Genomic DNA, 20,322 nt, shown 5'->3' with positions numbered 1-20,322 from the left:
AGGTGTCAGTTTCTTCCTATACATGGATGCAAGATCCTAGGAATAGGAATCTGCTGGGGTTCAGTGAAGAGAGCCAGATGGGGAAAGACTTGTTTGTGGCCTTCTGTTCCTTACTCCTCCTTTTTATTCCACCAATGAGAATCAGGGTACGAGCCTTGCTTTATTTTCGATCAAAAATAAAAAAAACTCAATTACATGTGTATCTTTATAATTCTTGCGCTTTTCTAATTCCAGTTATTGTTTGTTTTTTGTTGTTGTTTGTTTTATTTTTTTTCCCAAAAAAGATCCTGCAATTTGTTTTTAAAAATTAATCCACTGAACTGTGTTTTGAGGAACAGGGATATCCTATTCCTAACCATAACTTTCGATCTGGAGTGCATTTTTGTGAAACAGCGGTGGAATTTAAAGAGGATAAAATAAAACTTTTGTCGATATTTAGCAAATTATTCGAAAACCCAAACTCCTGAAATGTCACTATTCACAGTCTATTTCTCCAGCTGTGCTGTGTTTTTAATATGCGAAACTCAAGATGTTCTCAAACTTTGTTCTAGTTCTGGCATCGCACGGCTCGGTTAACGATACCCCTCATTCTCTACTGGGCACTTGGGAAAGCTGCGGGACCCAGCAAGCAGCTGGAGCTGCTGCCACCGCAGCCCTTCCCCTGTCGCCACCCCGACTTGCCTGTGGCCAGTGACGGGTGTGACTGGGCAAACAGACGTGTGCTTTTTTGCTGGATGAATGGGTTTCTTGGACCTGTGCTGGTGACTAGTTGTCCTGAGGATTTTGAACCTTAGTTGTTTCACTTAATAGCTAATGCTATCAAGCGGGTGTTATGCCTGCTTTGTTGAAGGCTGCAGTAAAGCTTTTGTCTAAGCTTTCAGATTTCGTGTGTGCTCAAATCTCTTCAACCTGGGACTATATCTTTAAAGACTTAAGTTACTCTGACGTGTTTGAAATTAGATGTAAATGAGCTACCTAGTTAGCTGCATAGATTTCTGACAGTCAGCCAACTGACGAGCAACTGGGCTCTTGCTGTGCTGCGCTTTTTTTTTTTTTTTTTTTTTTTTTAAATTTAGGAAAGGGCAGTGTCAGTTTAAATTGGAAAAGCAGAAATCCCTGAAAAGGAAGCTTGGCAAAAGGTCTTATAGGCCTCTTTGTTTGCGTGATTGGAGCATCCCTGCTCTGCAGGACAGTCAGCCGGTGTCCCGTCTGGATCCATCTTGATGCACCTCAGCTGGACAGCGGCAGTAAGAATGTCACTGACTGCCCAGAGAATTTTTCGTCATGAAGAAGCTTCTCAGCTGTGTTATCTGATTGCTTTTGGTCAGAAGCAATTGCATTAAAGGTCAAAAATATTAAATGAGGATCACTAGCTCTTTGAAGACCTTTCTGTTACTGTGTAAACCACTGTGTAGAAAAAAAAAAAAATCTTTTTTTCAAGAAGATTTGGTGATGATGTGGAAATCACATCTTTCATCCGTATCAGCTAAGTGGCGTGTGAGCCTTAGAACCTGATTGAGACAGCTACAAAGCAAGCATAATTAAGCAGAAGCTCTCGTCCATTTTCTTGACTATTTATACATAGAAATTAAATGCAGAATGTACAATCAAAAACAGTGTCAGGAATTCTGAAGTTTGGTGTTCCTCAGAAATGCTAATGCAGCTGTGTTGCATATGAGTAGTATTTGTCTTTCTGTTTTTGTTTTTGTGGTTGAATGTGTAGCTTAATATATTGTTGTAATAAATATACCATAAAATATTCAGGATGTAGAACATGGTCAAGTTCGTGCTGCTGTTGGAACATTTAACTCCCGCATTTCCTGATTTTTTTTCTTGAGCAAATTTGACATAGTACTAATTTTTTTTTTTTTTTTACCCCTGCATGTGATTAGATGGAAATGTGCTGATTTGACTTGAGTGGCAGAGAGCCAGCACATTTTATTTGTGCCTTTTGTAACAAAACCTCAGTGTACAGGTGCTCCAGTCTTGGTGTGTGAATTTAAGACAGGTGCTTAAAGTTGAAGGGAAAACATACTGTAGATGTTGTAGAGAAATTACCAGGACATCCTATAATGTACCCTGTGTGATATTCTTATTTTTAAATGCCTGCTAAGGAAGGGCATAGCATGAGTCTGCAAAGAACTCATGGCGGTAACTTTCACGCGGCACTCTGTTCGCCACTGTGCTCACGCTTGGAGCCAACTCCGTTCCGTTAAGACAGGACTTGCATCAAGGGGAAGATAAAGCCAAACAGTAATTTCACATCCTGCACTGTTTTAAGTGCTCACGTGGCCAAACTAAAAAAAATTCATTTGATGCTTATAATAAGAATGTGTTTCCTTTGGTAGTTGTGAATGTCAAGGTGTGGCTTTTAAATAGATTTTTAAATAGTTAAGAGTTTTATTGCGGTTCACTTAAGATTTCCTTCAGAGCCTTTTTCTGAATACTGCATATGACTGAACGATCAGAAATGAAAGTGATGTACAGGCTTTTTTCCCCCCTACTTTGCTCTAAACAATAGATGCAGAAAAGCTGAATTTCATTGATTTCTATTACATCAGTGCTCCCTCAACCCTTCTCCAAAAATGCTTACTTAGTGGAACATTGATGATTATGAATATGGCCTGATGGATACTTTCTCCTCTGTAAAGAATATCCTTCCCACCCCCTGGGCCCTAAGTAAAGATTATCACAGATAACATCATGCATGTGGCATCATCTTTGTGTCCGATAACTAGTGCCTGCTCAGTTTCTCTGGCCCTTCCACTCCTCATATTGATATATTCTCCATCCGTTATTCTCTAGGGATGAAGACAGTTATTGCAGCCATTAGCTGGCACCACATTTCTATTGATGCTGTACAGCTAGAGCCTTAAGAGGTAATTTTCCAGATTTTAGTCAGAGTACTTTATTGTATATAAAGTCTCAAAAGACTTGCCTAACCACAAGCCAAAAATTATTCAGTATATGTTAAATGCCCCCCACCTGCACCTCTCAAAATAAATATAAAAAACCGAAACCAAACGGTGTTTGATACTCTAATTTGCAATTTGGATGGGGTATTCCTATTTTCACTGACATTCACATGCAAGAAATAATATGGTGGTTTCAGTTTGTCACAGGTCTGATCTGGAAATCATCTAGGCTTTTTTGTCCGGTTTTGTTAGCTTTGTGAGAATTCCTTTTCCCTGATCTGCACACAGGGAGCAGTTTGATCTCTTTGCTTTGAAGTAAAAACACTGGATGTCTTATGAACAGGTTTAATGCCCGAAGAGTTACATTCTTCAAGAAGTTCTGTCTGTACGTTTCCCTTCGCGGCTGCGATCAGCGAGTGGCATTTATCCTGGTATCCCACATGGTATAATAATTGATAGGATTCCTGTGTCTGTGGAGGGAGACTCTTCAGTTTAGATCGAAAGTCCTTGAGGCAGGTGGGAAGCGAGCTCCTGTTTCACAGTGTTTTCTTGATCAGTGAAGAGAAGCCAAGTATGTTCCTGTGAATTGTATATAAGCAGGTTTTATTTTTATACACACGCATATGTATAAACACACTCCCCTTCATGTAATTCCTAACTGCGTTCACGGAGAAATGTTGATTTGATCTTGCTTTTACTTTAACAGTGTTGTTTATAAGAACATTTTTTCCTGAATGTGGGAATCAGCGTGTCACTATTACAGCATAATATTGAAGTACTTTTTGAAAAGGTCTTTGGGACAATGTGGTAGATTTATGGAAACGAACGTCTTTGTTGCTTACAGTTTTGCTATATTGCAGGAAAGTGTAAATACAACAGAAAAATTGCATAAAGACAGAAGCAAGGTATTGGTACCCAAGATGTATATCTAAACTATCTCCTGGGTTTGATGGTTTTAAAAGTTATATGTAGAAGAGGAAATGCTGTTTGTTTCTGTGTGAGTTATTTTTATCTAAAGCACCCAAATCCTTAATGTTAAAGGCCAAAACAAAGCCATCTTACTGACATTGTCCTGTACAGGAACAACAGCCTCTATAGTAACGTCATTATTTATCACTGTCCAATTCTCTGAACAGAAAAAGAAAGTAAACCTGAGATTAAAATATAGTTTCTCCTGAAATCAGTCAAATTTGTGCTAAATTAAACAACCAAGCCCAATAAACATTAAAGGCCACGGATATTTTTAGTAAAAACTCTGGCATTGCTCTTAGACCTATAGAGTAACAGTAAAATACTTAAAACTGGCATGATAGAATTGACAGGGAAAGGAGGTCTCTGTAGTAATAATGATAGTAGTTGTAATAATAATAATAATAGAAACAATAATAGCTATAATAATAATAATAATGATCATAAATAAAATCTGTGGTCCTTCCCCAAGCTTGGGTGAGGGAATTCTGTTCTTCCGATCCAGGGTAGCACAAAATGTGACTTATTGCAGGGCTGGGTCTGTTGTGAACATGACGTGTGTTACGGATATTGCCCTGCAAAGGCGGGTGGTGATGGTATCTGTAGCATTTGTGGCTTTACTTTTTCACTTCATTTCTAGATGGTTTTTTTTTTAGTGTTTGAGTAGTGATAATGCCACTATGATTGAAAAAGGAAAAAAGAAAAAGAGCCTGGGTGGCGAGCATGATTTCACAGTAGGGTGCGTCCTGCTGGTTTGCTCTTTTGCTCAGTTTTTATGGGTGATACTTAACCAGAAGGAAGTACAAGAACAATAGAAGAGTTTTGGAAAGTTTGTGACAGTGTGAGAGCAATAACATTTACATAGGGCCTTTCATCTAGAAGGAACCCAGAGGAATTTATAAACAATATTACTTTATACAGTTTATAAACAAATAAATTTGGTTTGCTTGGTGATGCTTAAAAAAAAAAAAAAAACCCAAACAAAAAATATTAGATAAAACAACTTATATGATTTGTTTTCCTTGGAATAAACAATGCTTTTGCAACAACAGTATCACCCTACTCGTTATTTATTGTATATACCCTTTCTGTGCTCTCTGTCATGGATCTGATTTCTGGCTGCTTTGGCTTGCAAGACTTAGGAATGTAGTTTTGTAATTTCATTGCTTTAGAGTGCTGGATATTTCGTAAGATCTAGAAAAAAATTACTAATTGATTATAAGCTACATCCAGTGACTGAAAAGTAGCATAGCTTTAGCGGGTTATTGTAGCTATTTATTTAAAAATACACAATACCACTGCTTCACAGATTTTTAAAGATTTTTATCTGGCAAACATCGAATGATTAAAGGCAAATAATCTTTGTTGAAAAGAGTTACGCATTTTGGAATTTGCTCAGAAACCTGTGGTTAAAAACACTATACACTTCAGATGACGTACGTCATCTTCAATGAACCTCTCCACACACTGAAACAGAAAAATCTTTGTTTATCCAGTAATCCGCTTTCTCAGCAAGGTTTCACTTACTCAGTTTTGCCTTAGGAGGCAGGTTAGCCTTGGGGATCTCCGCCCTGACCAGCGTTCCTTGTGTTTGCCGGCTGTATCCTATCCCGATGCCATATTCATTCTACTCGAAGGAGATGCAATGTCTCCCATGGTTTGGGATTAGAGACGGAATCCCACGAAGATTTTACAATAGTACTGCCCACACCCACATACTGTATAAACGCTCACACAGAGAAGGAGCTTGAAATAAAACTGGACAACACTAGCATGCATTCCTCACAGATACAAGGTGTGGAATATTCATTTAAAAAAAAAAAAAAGTTACAGTAATTATGAGGATAAATCTTATAACTGATACCAAAAAAGGATGAGTTACTTATCAGTGCAGAGGAAATCAGAGAGAACTGGGGAAGAGAAAGCAGTGAAAATTATGGAAAAAGGAAGTTTTCCTATTAAACTGACAGAAAAAAAAAAAAGAAAAAGAAAAAATGGTTTTCATTAAAAAGTAAAAACAAAGTCAAGATAGAGGGGATGAAAGCCTGGCAAATATCACAAACAGATTTTTTTTTTTTTTTATTTCTTTTATTTCATTTTCTGGACTATAAAAATAAGTGTAGAGAATAAGAGTTCTTACAATATGCTGTGAAATTAAAAAACAACTGGTAGTGTCTTAAGATAAGCGTGTTGGGATGTATTTGAAGAAAAGCAATGTTCTGGATGCTTCTGATTTGGCTTTTTCATTCCCTTTTAGCTTTATTCATTCGCACATTAATTTGCAACAGTTTACCGCATGTCATTTTACAATGTGTTTTAGTGAGGTCTGAAAAGGAAATACAGCTGTACTCTGGGTAAGGAGCCACATTCAGTTGTGAGTACGTCGTTATGTAAACTGAAAATAAGTTCTGACTTAGCTCAGACAAGTTCTGACTGTTAACGTCAGATCTTTCTAGAGAGAAACACTGGCTTCTAGTGTATATTTAGGTCTGAATACTTTACCATGATAAGATCGTCTTTAGCTCTTCATTAATGGAGCCATTCAGGCTGTGTAGGATGTTTCTGAAGAAGGACCAAGCGAAAAAAATTACAGCCTTAACTACGATAATGCTCACTTCTGGGGGAAAATTGTTACTAAAGTACTGGTCTTCCACCCCCATTGCAGATTTTTTTTTAAACGGGTCATGTTGGTATGTATTATATTTACTATATATGCAGTCCCTTAGAGCACGTACATCATCCATACTTCATGAATGAGAAGGGCACATATATAGAGCACATCCGAAGATGGTGACTGGACTCGTAGCAGTATCATGGGTAACAGAGGTGCACGCCTCTGGTCTTCCTGAAGAACGGAGCTGTCGAAAGCTTAGACGTCTCTTAGACGTCTTAGACTTTTAATTGCCTCTGGGGTTCCAAAGCGTGCTTGGATGTAAAGTACCAAACTGCCAAGTTTTTATGGATATCGGGAATCCCTGCAGTGCTTAGCCCCCAACTCTCCATCCCATACTGGGCTTTTGAGTTTATATATATACTCATATATGTGTGTATATATATGTTTTTTTTTAAGCTTTATTTTTTTCATGAAAAAGCTATGGAGCTTGATGAAGAGCTGCCCCAATAGAAATGGTTCAAGTTTTCATTCTGGCATGTTTTGTGATTTATTGGCTTAATCTGTTATAGCTGACATGACTTTTAATGGCCCTGTTCCTCTTAACAGTGTTTTCCCAATGCGCTGTTTGTTTAAAAGCTAAGTGGGAGGAGAGGAATGTGTTGCTTTTCTCTTCTTGGCTGCTGTCTGTGTATTCACACTGCCATTACTGAAGCTAGAAGATGAGCTTTTCAAAAACAGTTTAAGAAAAGGACTGGAGCTTTAGTTTTCTGTAGGAGCACAGATCAATGGAAAGATCCAGAGTCAGAGAAGTTCATATTTGTGCGAGTTTTCAGAATGAGTAGAGGAGGTGATTTCCTTTATTATGGGCATATGGATATGAATCTCCAAAGGGTGGTAGAGATTTTTGTAAAAGTAATTGAAAAATAATGTAAAATAAACATGCCTTCTCTTTGCTCACTCATTAAGCAAACATATGTATAGCTCTTTGGAGAACTTTTAAGTAACTTCTAGGATTCCTGTATTCTCAATAAAAGCGAATACATAAAGTCAGCAGCAAGAAAGCTAAAACCATCTTTGAATCCAAATATTCACAAACTATATGCTTATTTCAGATTGAAATTTTATAACTCAGTTAATTAAAAAAAAGACAGGAAGAAACTAAGAAATTGTAATGCTAAAGAATTTACCTATGGTACCATTTGGATGTAGGTAAAACTTGCACCTTGGAAATGGGAAGACCAGGGCGCAGAAAATGAGGTAGCAGGGCGCTGCCTGCGAGATCCTCGGCTGTCAGCCAGGTCCCTGTTCGAGGGAGCCGGGAGCCCCTTTCTTAGGCACCAGTGTCGCTTAGGCCAGCGCCGGCTGGCGTGCTTGGGTGTACGAACTTAATCAAGTGAGCAGAAAAACTTGCACTTCAATTCAGGCTTTCAGAATAGTATTCTTCTACTTTTGCCTTTTCACAGCTGTAGTGTGTTTCCTCTGTGTGTCATCATAAAGCACAGAGGGAGAGAGTAACCGTGTACCTAAAAACATTTTAAATACTTTCCAGTAGGTTTTCACCTATATTTTTGTGGATGATAGACCCAGTAAAGCTTATTCTAAGATCAGATGTTTTTTAGTACTTGCTTGATTTGCTGTACTTTTGGAAGGACTTTCCCCGAGTGATCTTTTCTTGGATGACCTCTCCATACTGTCATTAAAACTTGGAAACTTTGGTCTTCTTGACAGTTAGTTCTGCATTCTCATTATGTTCATTCCTATTGTAAACATGCTAAAATTGCTGCTGTTGTTGCTTAGAATGGATTTTTCCTCAGTTGTTTTGAAGTTTAGTAGAAATAGAAGTTAATCTTTAAGAGAGTGAGGCTGGTAACGATTGGATGGCCGAGCTTGACAGGTCACGCTGTGTCTGTCTCTTCATTTGCCTAGTAGATGATGTTCTGCTGACTCCAACTGTTTTTTTGGAAAGCAGAAAAACAATTTGCTTTTCCTTCCCATAAAGTATAACCCTTTGTTTATCCTTGTACTGCTGCAAGTTTCCAAAATGCAGAGACTTGCAAAGAAAAGAAAGGGAGGAAATAGCTTTTTTTTTATGCTGTTTTTCGTATCGGAGAGTAGAGTCTAGTACCGAGGTGAATTGTTGACCTCTGCGGAGGTTATTCTTAGCATTGGCTGATTTGTGTGTGGAGCTGTGTCCGACTGACTGAGTCCAGTTCATGGCAGAAACTGCCTGCAGTGGGTTTGGTGAAGGCATTTGCGGCTTTTCCAAAATAACTTTACACTTTGATTAATTTTTTTATTTGAAGAATAATACTTTTTGCAGCTCTTCATTTACTTCAGTTCACTGAAGTAATTGAGAACAGTTCCCTTTTCCAAGCAATTTTTTCCAAGGTATTTTTACGTTGTAATCCTCAGGAATAGTTCTCTATTTTATGTTCATCTTTATGTGTGCGTATATGTATTTTTAATGATAATATAAAAGTAACGAAAAGCAGACGAACAATGGAAAATTTGCCACCGATTTTAGAGGAATTCCAAATTCCGTTTCTTTTTGCTCAGAGTTGTTGGATTGCTTGGGTTTGCCATTACAGTACATCTGGTGGCTGATCCTCCTTTTGCTTTCTGCTGCAAGGATGCTACGAGGTGCTTGCAGAGTTTGGGAAATGCAAGTGACTCATTCTAAAGTCACTGTAGAGATTTATATGATGAGGGCTATCATCTGACAGCTTTTAATGATATATTTTATACATAAAAGGGAAGAAAAATAAATAAAGTTTGGGGGACCTGAATGTCTTTACTGACCCGGGTAAGAATTGCCGAAGCAGAAGTCAGCATTAAAACCTTACTGGTCCTGATCTATAATGTCATCGGAAGAACACATTTGTATTTACAACCTAGGGTTGTATTTACAACCTTTTTTTGCTTGCTTTGGTCCTTAAGAGGCTCTGGCTACCCACATTTTATGCACTTCTGGAATGCAATAACAATTGTGGCATCATCTCTTCAGAATTCGTTTTCCTTCCTGAGATCAAGGCAGTGATAAGGCCTTACAAAATACTCACTTGGTTTTGCTTTCCTGGCCTGAGATGGATTTAATTGGATGAATTGCTGCTTTTCTCCTTCCATTGCTTTACGACCTTTCAAATAGCTTGCTATGATCTTGCGAATTTTGCAATACTCTCACTGCTCTTCTCTAAAAATTGAAATAAGGAGCTGTTTATCGTAGACGGCATAAACAGTATAGCAGCTGTTTCTGCACGTGCCCAACAAAATGCCATCAAATGTGTCCTTTAAGTGTTGTCAAATGTCAGTTTAAGCTTACACCTACGTGCTAGAGTTAACACCCTCCCACGCACCTTTTTCACCATTTTGCAAGCCTTGAGAATAATGCCGTTAAACTTTTAAAAGTCTGTTGCCCTCACTAAATGTTCTGGGCAATTTGGGGGCCTGTTCGAAAAGACCGTGATATTTGCAAAAAGAACGTGGCGAATAGGTTTGCTTTTTCTCACTGTGGCTGGCAGATCAGTATCCAAGAGTCCGACACAAGAGACTTTGGGGAAATAGAAGCTTAGTTAGCTGTATCTTTTTTTTTTTTTTTTTTTTAATATGTTGCTTCTCAGAATGCAGTGTAGGATTTTATGCAATAAATTGCAGTTGTTGGTTATATGTGTTCTAAAGTGCTGTTTGCCTGATCTCAGTGCTCCTTATGCCTGTGAGACAGGATCAGCTAACCAGGGCTCCTTTAAATGAGACGCACATGTCTGTAAGTTTTTAAACATTTTGTTTCTTGGCCAACCAGTGAGAGAGTATGAATTACTAAATTGTCTATATTAGCCTAAGTACTGATGAAAACAGAGATTAACCATTTGCTTGATAGTTTCCTCCTTCCCCCCATTCTCTCCCCCCATATACAATATTTCTTTTTTATATATATGTTCCAGTGTACCAGAACAGATTTAAGTCTAGTAAACGGCGTTACGTACATGGCTGAAGGCCTTAGTTTACTAGCCTAAATTTGAACAGTCAAGCTCAAATCTTGTTATCAGGGCTCTAATCAGTAAACAGTTTTGTGGCTTCATCCCTCTGACTTCAGTATCTGAACTTTCAGACTCTTACCTTGGCAAAGGATCCCACTGCAATCAGCCTGCTGGAACCCCGCAGCACCGACGTTTACAGTGTCAGGCCTAGAATACTAAAGTTCAGATACATCAGTAAGATTTGAGCGCTAAATACAGGCAAGGGTTACAGGTTGATGTAGAAAAAGCAGCCGTCCACCCGAAAGAGCTTCATCTAAAATGATGAAAAACAAAGGAGGGGAAACAGGACGTGGAAACAGGACAGTCATAGCAATTAGGATGAGGGTCACCGTGCTACTTTTAATTGTAGGTTACTTAAGTTTTCATTTATGTTTAAGCATTATCTAATTGTTTTCAATAATTTAAAATTCTGTATTTTTAACTTTAATAGTTGATAGTGTGATATTCTTGGCTGTTGTTTAGGGGGGGATTTTTGTTTTGGTTTTTTGGTTTTTAACTCAGACTTTATATATTAAATTGAATTTAACATGGGCCTGATTAATTTTAAGCCTTGCCATATTTTTGTTCACAGCTATTTTCAGTGACTTTCTGTTATAGGTATTTTTACCTTTTAATCCTCAGGAATAGTTCTCTATTTTATGTTCATCTATATGTGTGATATATGTGTGATATATGTATATATGTATGATAATATAAAGGTAACAAAAAGCAGATGAACAATGGAAAATTTGCCACCAGTTTTAGAGGAATTCCAAATCCACTCACTGTGTAAAGTTAAGTGTGTGCAACAGTATTTTGAGAGGCTAAGGGCTTGTATATAGAATTATTAAAAACAAAAGCAAAAGCACAATATGCCCTTTCCTACCACAAAAATCTAGAGGAGATTGAAGCTAATTGAAACTGTTGACCAATAGAAAGACCTCAATCAATTAAAATTAATTAAAATGTGAAGATACAGAACCGATCCAATCAAACTTCTAAATATCCCCCTCACCCCACTGTATCAAAATGGCATTAAAAAATGCAAACATAAGGAGAAATGAGTATTTACACATAATTAACTGTTCAAAATACCTCATCTAACCACAGTCTTATCTTTAGGAACAAAAATGCAAGCATTTACTGAGTGATATTAGTAATTGAAAGGTTTCTGTTTAGACTTCTTGTTTTCTTGGCAATAAATAAAATTCTTTGTAAGAAGTCATTAAGATATTTCTTAATGTTGCCTTTTAAAACTTTTCAGGCTGCTATCCTTGTCCAGGGCCAAACATGAATCCTATTGCTCTTGGAAGCCGTTGGCTTGCTTATGCAGAAAATAAGGTAAGGAAAGGTTTCATTTAAAAAAATATTTTTCTTTGTTTCTAGATTGCATTCTAGCTTTGGTATATATAGGGGGGGCAAAAAAAGAAAAGAAAAACTCTCAGAAAAAAGGTATGTGAAAAGGATGATCTGTAAGAGGACTTGCATAATGATGCCGGACCTAATCTTTGACCTGCACTGGTTGTGCTTTGGTATTCATGTATGTCATATCTTTACTCTGCACATTTGATTTAAGCTCATGAACTTGGAAGGTATAAATATGTCAGTAGCATAGGCAGAGAAGACAGCTATCAACGTGTGTTTTCAGTGAGGTCACTCAGTAATCAACCCATTTTGCATTTTAAAAGTTTAAAGCACTTAATTATAGACGCTCCTGAAAGGCAGGCAAGTGAGGATTCCTAAATTCTATTTGGGGAAGCTGACCCTGGACAGAGCCAGTGGGTTTGTCTGAAACAACACAGCGATGCACTTTGTAGATTAGGAAGTAGCATTAAAATGCCCACTTTTAAACATCTTTGCTGGAAATGTTAGGCTCCCGGAAAAAAATGAAAATGTTGAAATAACTTTTCTTATTTCTAGAGGCAAAAGAAAACAGATCCCAAGCAAAAAAATTGCCACTCTTTTTACCCAGCCCTTAGCCAGAGAAGTGATTGTGTATTTAAAGCTTGAAGTGTTTGAAAACTTTAAATTCAGCTTCTAATGCCTTATTTTTACTTCAAAGCAGATGTTTTTTCTCCCTTCCACCTGTGACTGGACTAGCTGTTTCTAGAGCTGAACCAGAAATTATCAGAGAGGGAGACTTTAGAAATTTATTTGTTGTTAGACCTTTTCAAGCACAACTGATTTCTCTCCAAATTCAGGCCTGCCTTTCCTTTAGTGCCACGCCTATGTGGTTTTGTAAAACTTAACCAGTCAGCCTGGGATTCAAAAAATACTGCTGCCAAAAGTATAAGCCACTGATCAGCGAAAGAATTATATCACAAAAGGAATTTAAACGGCTTGTGTGTTCCCAGGTATATTCACTGTGGGCTTCCCCTTTCTCCCTAGTTCAACTGTTTTTATTTAGATACTTAAATACAAGCAGGAAAGGAAAGCCTGTAGAAACAAATACATCTTACAGTGATTTTTAATTTTCTTTTGGCTAAACCAGTTAAACAGGCCACATGTTCTGTGTGCAAGCAACAAATATCTACAGTTTTTTTGCTGTTTTATTTAGTCAGAAGCACCGATTCTATTGTTAGTAAGTGTTCAAAGGCAAAACCTGCTTTTGTAGGTTGATGGCAGGTAGAAGAATCTTGTTTTGATTTATTAATTTTGAAGGAAGGCAATATAGAGTAAACCCCATGTACATTCCTTTAATCTATTAAATGTAAAGTTTAAAGTAGCTCTTTTCCTTTGTCATTTCTTTGCTTGCTAGTCATAAAAAGAAGGGGAAAGCCACACTCGGATTCTTAGAATGTCTGATATTTAATGTTACATATACATGGCTAAAGCTTTTGATTATATTTATTTAAATTTATTTGTGGTATTGCTGCCAGACCAAAAATCCCACCATTTCAAAGTTTATGAATTCTTAGTGACTACTCATCTTGTAATTGAAAACTGGAGTTGAGTACGCGACAGTCTGGGTGGCACCCAGAAGATTATAAAAAGGGGTTAAGTGTCTCAGCAGGGCTTTTTGCTATTTGTAGGAAAAAACACACCACTGTACATGATAAATAAGAGCTATGGTAATGGGTTATGGGTTTGCGTAGCTTAATAGTAGTTACTTGGTTGCTGTCTGTCTTCTCGTAGCTGATCCGATGCCATCAATCCCGTGGTGGAGCCTGTGGAGACAACATTCAGTCTTACACTGCCACAGTCATTAGTGCTGCCAAAGTGAGTACATCATCTGCTGCTGGGAGAGGTTATCATGTAAGATAATTATTAGGTTTCCCTGCTGAATTGTACTGTGTGTCATCGCCCTCCCCCCCATTCACAAAAGAGGAAAACACAGTAAGAAACATGCTAGCATTAGCACCATGCATGTGGTCCTGATCCTGCAGATCTCCGAGTAGCCATTGCTTTTCACAAAGTATTCCTGTCCTTCTGAACTGATTTTTTAAAAATTTTATTTATTACCAACAGCTATTTATATTAGTGACCCCTATTATAGGAAAATTATAGTAAAATGGATTTGTATAGCGGCTATTCATAATATTACAAGTTTATGTGATTAGAAATCAACATTGTGAATTATTTGTCTTTTCACATCCTGAAAACTGACTTTACAAGTGCTTGGTCCTTTTTGGACTCAGTCACACTAGCACTGTATGTTTTAATCTCTCTGAAGGATGACAGCGCGGTACTGGAGCTAATTAATTACCTGGCAGCTTTCTTTGAAGGTTAGAGTTTATGAATGACTGTTTACATAGAGGTTTCATTGCCTAGTTTTCTCAGCTCAGATGACATTATAATATCTCTCTGTTTCCAGAGAAATGTCTGGGTTTTCACAGTATCAAAAGAAGACCATGCTTGGTAAAATCTTAAACGAGCTAAAGAGTATGCATAACTGTTGTTTTACTGTTCCCCCACCCCGCTCCTGACTTGCCTGCAACATTTTGCCAAGTAATTTCTTTTTTCTCACATACACACACACACACAAAGTGAGTTTTGGCATCGTCTGGCAAACTTTGTGCTGATTACAAGCTTTCATTGTAACCACTAGCCTTTTCATTTCTGATATGCAGAACAAAACAAATCTAATAATAGGAATTAAATGACAGCACAGAACAGAAAGCTTAGCGTCACTGAAGAAAACAACAGTTACAATAACCCACAAAGAGAGACATAGGGCATGCCATCTCATGTAAAAACAAAACATAAAAACAAACATATTCCATCAGCATAGCTTTGGACACAATCTCACTGTGGCTGGAGGAGGAGAAAAATCACAGTTTTTTACATTGTTGAGGAGAACTTGAATAGCTGTTCTGAAGACATCTGAAATTTGCTGTATCTCTGCATACTTTCACCATCAGCAAAAAAAAAAACAAAAATGGGGGAAAATCTCCCCATGCTCCTTCAATCTCAGCGTCATTAACATGTTTTTTATAGCACAGATAAGTTTGAAAAACCAACTGGCTTAGCATGATCAGCCACAGTTATGATCAGATGTGGTAAAATGTTACAAATGGATCACTGCACTGCCAAAGCCAAGCCTAGTTATGACTGAAGAAGAACAGGCCAAAGCTTTCTTAGACCATATAATGATTGTCAAAGCATTCCAGTAGGCATTGAAGACTAAACACTGTTCTGTCTAATTTTTTTCAACAGACTAAAAAAAAATCTAAAAAAGGAGGACATCTGTTACAGCCCTTACCCCCAAAGACTGTGGATAGCTAGGTTTTACAGGCAGTAAGGACCGAGATGATGACCTAGCCAAGGGTCATAATCCAGAAATTCCCACATGAAGCTGAACATGTGCAAACAGTGAAGTAGTGATGTTGCATCGTGTGAATAGCGACTGAAGATAAAATGTGTTTATAATCACAGGAAAGAAAAAGATTGTTAGCCTCTGTAGAGAGATAAAGTAATAGTGAAAGTGAGGAAAACAGATAATCATAAGGGCACAATCTCTATACTGCTTTGTATTTTGCCTAGCACACTGCTTTTGCTCTCAACTGGCTGTTAGATTTACTGTAATAGACAAGATTAATACTAATATACTTTTTAAATATTTGCACAATTTGGCTCTTGAGTATATCTCAGCCTTACTGTATTAATTTGTTATTCATGTCTCAGTGAGCAACACTAAATCTGAAATGTTTAATTTATTACTGATTTCATTGAATCTTGGCTTCCTATCTAGCAAGTTTTCATCTCTGATAACTGAAATGCTGACTTTCTTGTTGGCAAATATAAACTCCAATATCTGTTGCTCTTTGTCTGTCTTGTTACCTCACCATAAACTTGCCTCCCTGCTTAAGTAGGTCTTCATTTATAAACCCCTACTGCTGTTATATCTTATCAGCCTGCAATGGTCTGTAATTCATTTGCTTTGATCGGCAGAGGTATTAGCTTTTTTGAAAGTGAATGCCCTTTTCCATTCCCTCCACTGCTGCTTTTTGGTCCAGAAGTGGTTCCATAAAAGTTCTTCCTGTCAGATTATCTTGGGTTACAGCCTTTCCTCTGTTTGGGTTCCAATTTCTAATTGAAGGAGGTGAAAGAACCTTCATATAAAAGAGAAAGATAAAGCTGAGTGCAAAGAGTAATTTCAACAGGGTCATTTTTGAGAATTACCTTTTGGATCCTCTGTGGAAGGTCTCAGTGGAAGTACAGAATATTTACTTTAATGGTATTCCCTTTGATGAGAAATGTTTTTGAATGTCCTGGTAGTGAACGCCGGGTTTGTCCTCAGCGTGATGTACTGCTGTGTACTATACTTGATGCAGCAAATACATTTCCTCCTTAATCAAATAACTTAGGAGTCAGGAGCTCCCCTGTTAACCGGGAATACCGAGGTCAAAATCGTGGTCATGTTGGAGTGTGTTGTTTACTGGTGCCAAAACTCTTGTTATCCTGGTAACATTATGAAGAATTCCTTTCCATCATCTTCCCATTTGATTTATAATTCCTAGAAGGATTTTATTTTGAACATTGAACTTTTTCCTGTTTCTCCTTAGATGCATCTTGCAAGAGCATTGCTTTCTGCTGTTGCTGCAAAAAACACGTCCATTTTTTTGTAGCTGTCTCTTATTTTCATTTCCCCACCTTTGTTTGGTGGCTTTCTGTCCATATCTAAAAAGCTTTGATAATTTCTGTAATTTGGCCAAGCAGAAAATTTCTGGAAATAGAAAGTGTGTCAAGATTTTGATTTAGGTTAGTTTTTAGCAAAGATAAAAATTGATGCATTTGGAAAAATGAAAATGTTGTTCCTTATGGGATAAAGCATCTTTTCACTCTGGTTGAACAAACGCAGTAGAATGGACATAGAATATCTTTCAGAATAAACCCTGTTATTACTTAACAGTCTTAGTGATGGGACAATATTCAGGGGCTTGGCTTGAGATCCAAAGCATCCAAGCATCCAAATGTGAAGTTGCTTGTTTATAATTATCCATATTTATCCATTTTGGATGCAGTAAGGAAGGGGACGTAGGAAAAGACATTCTTATGTCTCTGTGCTTGGGGTTTTTTTGTACGTCTTGTTGAAGAGAGGTTTGGTCCCAACGTGTCCCTGGGAGAATCATGTTTCAACTCCCTCCATTCAAGTGGTGCTCATGCAGACCTTCTCCGGCATCGTGTGTTCCCAGCGGTCAGACTCGCTGTGCTGTTTAAGATGGATTTCCTAACAGGTTTTCTTTCCTGTCCTACCTCTTTTCAGAATATGGGCAAGAGCAGGAAAGGGAAACATCTTGGTGAAACATGAGCATTTCAACAAACATTTAGTTTGAACTTGAATCTGTCATTGATTGTATGTTCATTTTGTTCAAACTAACCGTGAGGCTTTCATATTGTTGATTAGCAAGGCATATCTTTTTGATATCTCTTTCTGCTTTCTATAGATTTTTCATTTGTAAACAAAGAAATCATGTAAAATGTATTTATTATGAGAAAGAGGAACAATATATTGTTTTGTCACTAAAAGGATGTGAGACCTTTGGAACAAAACAGCCTAACAGGCACTGAATGATGCATTTTAATTTTCTCATCTAATTAAAGTTGTACTTATTTTTCAATTAAATGAGGTATGAGTGCATACATTTATTTTAATTAAATATATGTGTTTCTTTATATTTGAATGAATGCGAATAGTCTTATTTTTAAGTAGAGAGGGTACACGTGAGCATACAAATAACTTGTGTGTTTGCATAATGTGCATCATTGCTTACAGAAGGAACTGGATCAAGTATTCAATTTTATTTATATGAGAATTTCACTGAGTATGCACTGGCAGGTTCCCATCAATGGCAAAGGAACTGGGACAGTGCAAACTTTAACCTATTTCATTAAAAATGTATTTGGTCTGTCAAATGTCTAGCATCAAATTATAAACCAAGTTCTTCGCACCTCATAACTTCTTTAGTTGATTCTTTCTCCCTATCTTTTAATCCTATAGTGGTAAAGTGATTTAGCAAAGGCTGCATCTGTTTTCTCTTGTTACCTGATAACTTCTTAATGAGTACTAACAGCTTATGTGAGAGCAAGGTCATTAGCTCTAATGGATGGAGGGGACAGCTGATATGGCATGGGAAAGGTTAAAGATTACCAGAGAAGTTTTTGCAAATATACACATAGCACAAAGAAGTAAGTGCCGTAATGGTTTTGCACTGATATTTCTGAGCTAATGGCCTCGGCCACATCTTTGTACACCTATTACTTCTCAGTTGTCCTGCAGTCACAGTCTACTCTAACATGTAACGGTAATTCATTTTGCTAGATAAGCGTGTTAATTTTTTCTAGAGAGCTATAAATTTATACTTGGCACTTTGGCATTCAATTTCTCTAGTTGTAATATTAAAGATATTTTCTAAAATAGGTCAGTTACAATTCTTGGTCTTTTAACTTGCATAGATATTTTGCTATATAGTACTTCGATACTGATTTCTCTTTTCTGCTGTATAAACTACCAGTGCATTTTATACGATTTTAACTGTTGGCCAGAAAACTGCCTTGTCAGTTTTTGTAAGGAAAGCGTCTGTTGAAATGCGTTCTTGTGATGGCACTGGGTCTATTTTAGGTCTGTTCCTCAGATATCGTTATCTGCTTTATGTTACGTTTTTCAGTCTTCTGAATTCGCCGCTGTTAAAATCTATTCTCATTTGTTGTATCTGAGTATAAAAAGAAATAATAAGAAACAAAAGGCAGGATATTGCTAAAGACTTTAAACCCCAAAGACATTCCTATGATAAAGGCATGGCTCGATTTTAAGCGGTAGTATCTCCATTAGCATTAATGGGGTAAGTACATCAGCTGAGGCATCTCAGAGGTTAATCAGGCTTCCTGGCTAGATATTGCCATCGATACAGTGTGGCGCCTAATTCTGTTGGCCCTTCAGAGGTTTTCCTGACAACACACTAACAGACTTTGTGTAAGTCATTTCCTATGAATTATTAAAACAAACGTTTGGCTGCTAATTGATGAACACTAATGTGTTTTCTAATCACTGCAGTTTGAGATTTTAGCACTAAACAAAGCAGTTGCAATTGATTTGTGGCTACTTCTTGGTTTCAGCCTGTGATCTGTACAGTTTTTTTCCTTTTCAGTTTAGCAGGCAGCTTAGCTTGTCTTTTTAGTTAAGAATTGGCTTGTTACAGTGTCGTTCCATTCTCATCTCTTTTGCTATTTCTTATTTATATTGCATAATAAATCTGCTCAATTCTTTATAGGCAAACAAGGCACAGTCCTTGATTCAAGGAGAAAGTATTTAAAGTTGTAGTTTGTATTGTGTGTGAGTGTGGTTTTGTTTTGTGTTGGGTTTTGGGTTTGGGTTTTTTGTTGGTTTTTTTTAAGCCTATAGCTCTCCTTCTGTGTGCGCTCTCCCACTTTCTCCAAATAAAATAACATAAAAACAATCTTCGGCATCTTTAGGTAATAAAAGTTGGTGCAATGAATATGTTTCGAAACCCACGTCTGGAAAACATGCAGACTATGGAAAGTCACGTTATTTTTAATGGGATATGCGTGTACTTTCTACAGAGTTATCTTTTCTAGTACCTTGAGGATGGCATTTTTAATTTTGCTGAGTTTGAGTCTCATATTCAGTTTCAATGCTGCAAAGGCATAACTGCTGAGAAACAAATGACTGTCTGTCATATCTATCAAAGGCCAAATTCCTTATCTCTTGCACTTGTGCAGAAGACATAACTATTTCAGCATTAACCATTAGGGGCTATAAGTATTTCTCTATGTAACACTGCCCTCCACACGCACCCATCTTGGCTTCATCATTTGATTCTTCTAAGTATCCATGTTCTGTACCTCTTGGAATAAGTAAATAACAAAGTTAAAGAAAGAAAAAACTGTAACATTTAGGCAACATTAAAATATTTCTCCTTTCATGAATGTTTTGGAAGCATTTAATTCCAAACTAAAGGTGAATACTTCAAATTGATAGGATGCTAAATTTTTTCAAGGTATTTCTGTTACATGCAGCCTTTTGCAGCTTATATATCCGTTATAAAAACATTTGTTTTGTATGCTTCTGGTGTGTGCAATCTAGTTATATTAATTGTGTTGAGAAAAAATTCAAGGTAGATCCACAAAACGGCCCTAAACATTATTTATTGGTTCTCTTTCTTTTTATAGACGATAAAGACTGGACTTACAATGGTTGGGAAGGTAGTTACGCAGCTGACAGGGACGCTGCCTTCAGGAGCAACTGAAGAAGAAATTTTAGCTCATAGCAACATTCGTCGAAGTCCTCTGGTGCCTGGAATCATCACTATAATTGATACAGAGACAGTTGCAGAAGGGCAGGTAATACAGC

The 20,322-nt window shown here is 37.3% G+C and overlaps 1 protein-coding gene across 5 annotated transcripts in view; it reads left to right on the top strand.

Annotated features, from left to right (window-relative positions):
* Positions 1–20,322, top strand: part of BCAS3 (BCAS3 microtubule associated cell migration factor) — a 373,866-nt gene that overhangs the window by 59,941 nt on the left and 293,603 nt on the right. For all 5 annotated transcript variants that reach the window (XM_082328352.1, XM_082328353.1, XM_082328351.1 and 2 more), the window contains exons 10-12: positions 11,776–11,852; positions 13,647–13,730; positions 20,142–20,312. In XM_082328352.1, coding sequence (XP_082184478.1) covers positions 11,776–11,852; positions 13,647–13,730; positions 20,142–20,312 — 332 coding nt within the window. The remainder of the gene's footprint in view (positions 1–11,775; positions 11,853–13,646; positions 13,731–20,141; positions 20,313–20,322) is intronic.

This window comes from Platalea leucorodia, assembly GCF_965183815.1.
Source record: "Platalea leucorodia genome assembly, chromosome: 16".
Taxonomy (NCBI): domain Eukaryota; kingdom Metazoa; phylum Chordata; class Aves; order Pelecaniformes; family Threskiornithidae; genus Platalea; species Platalea leucorodia.
Note: the sequence above shows the minus strand (reverse complement) of the source record. Positions and strands in the feature narration are given on the sequence as shown.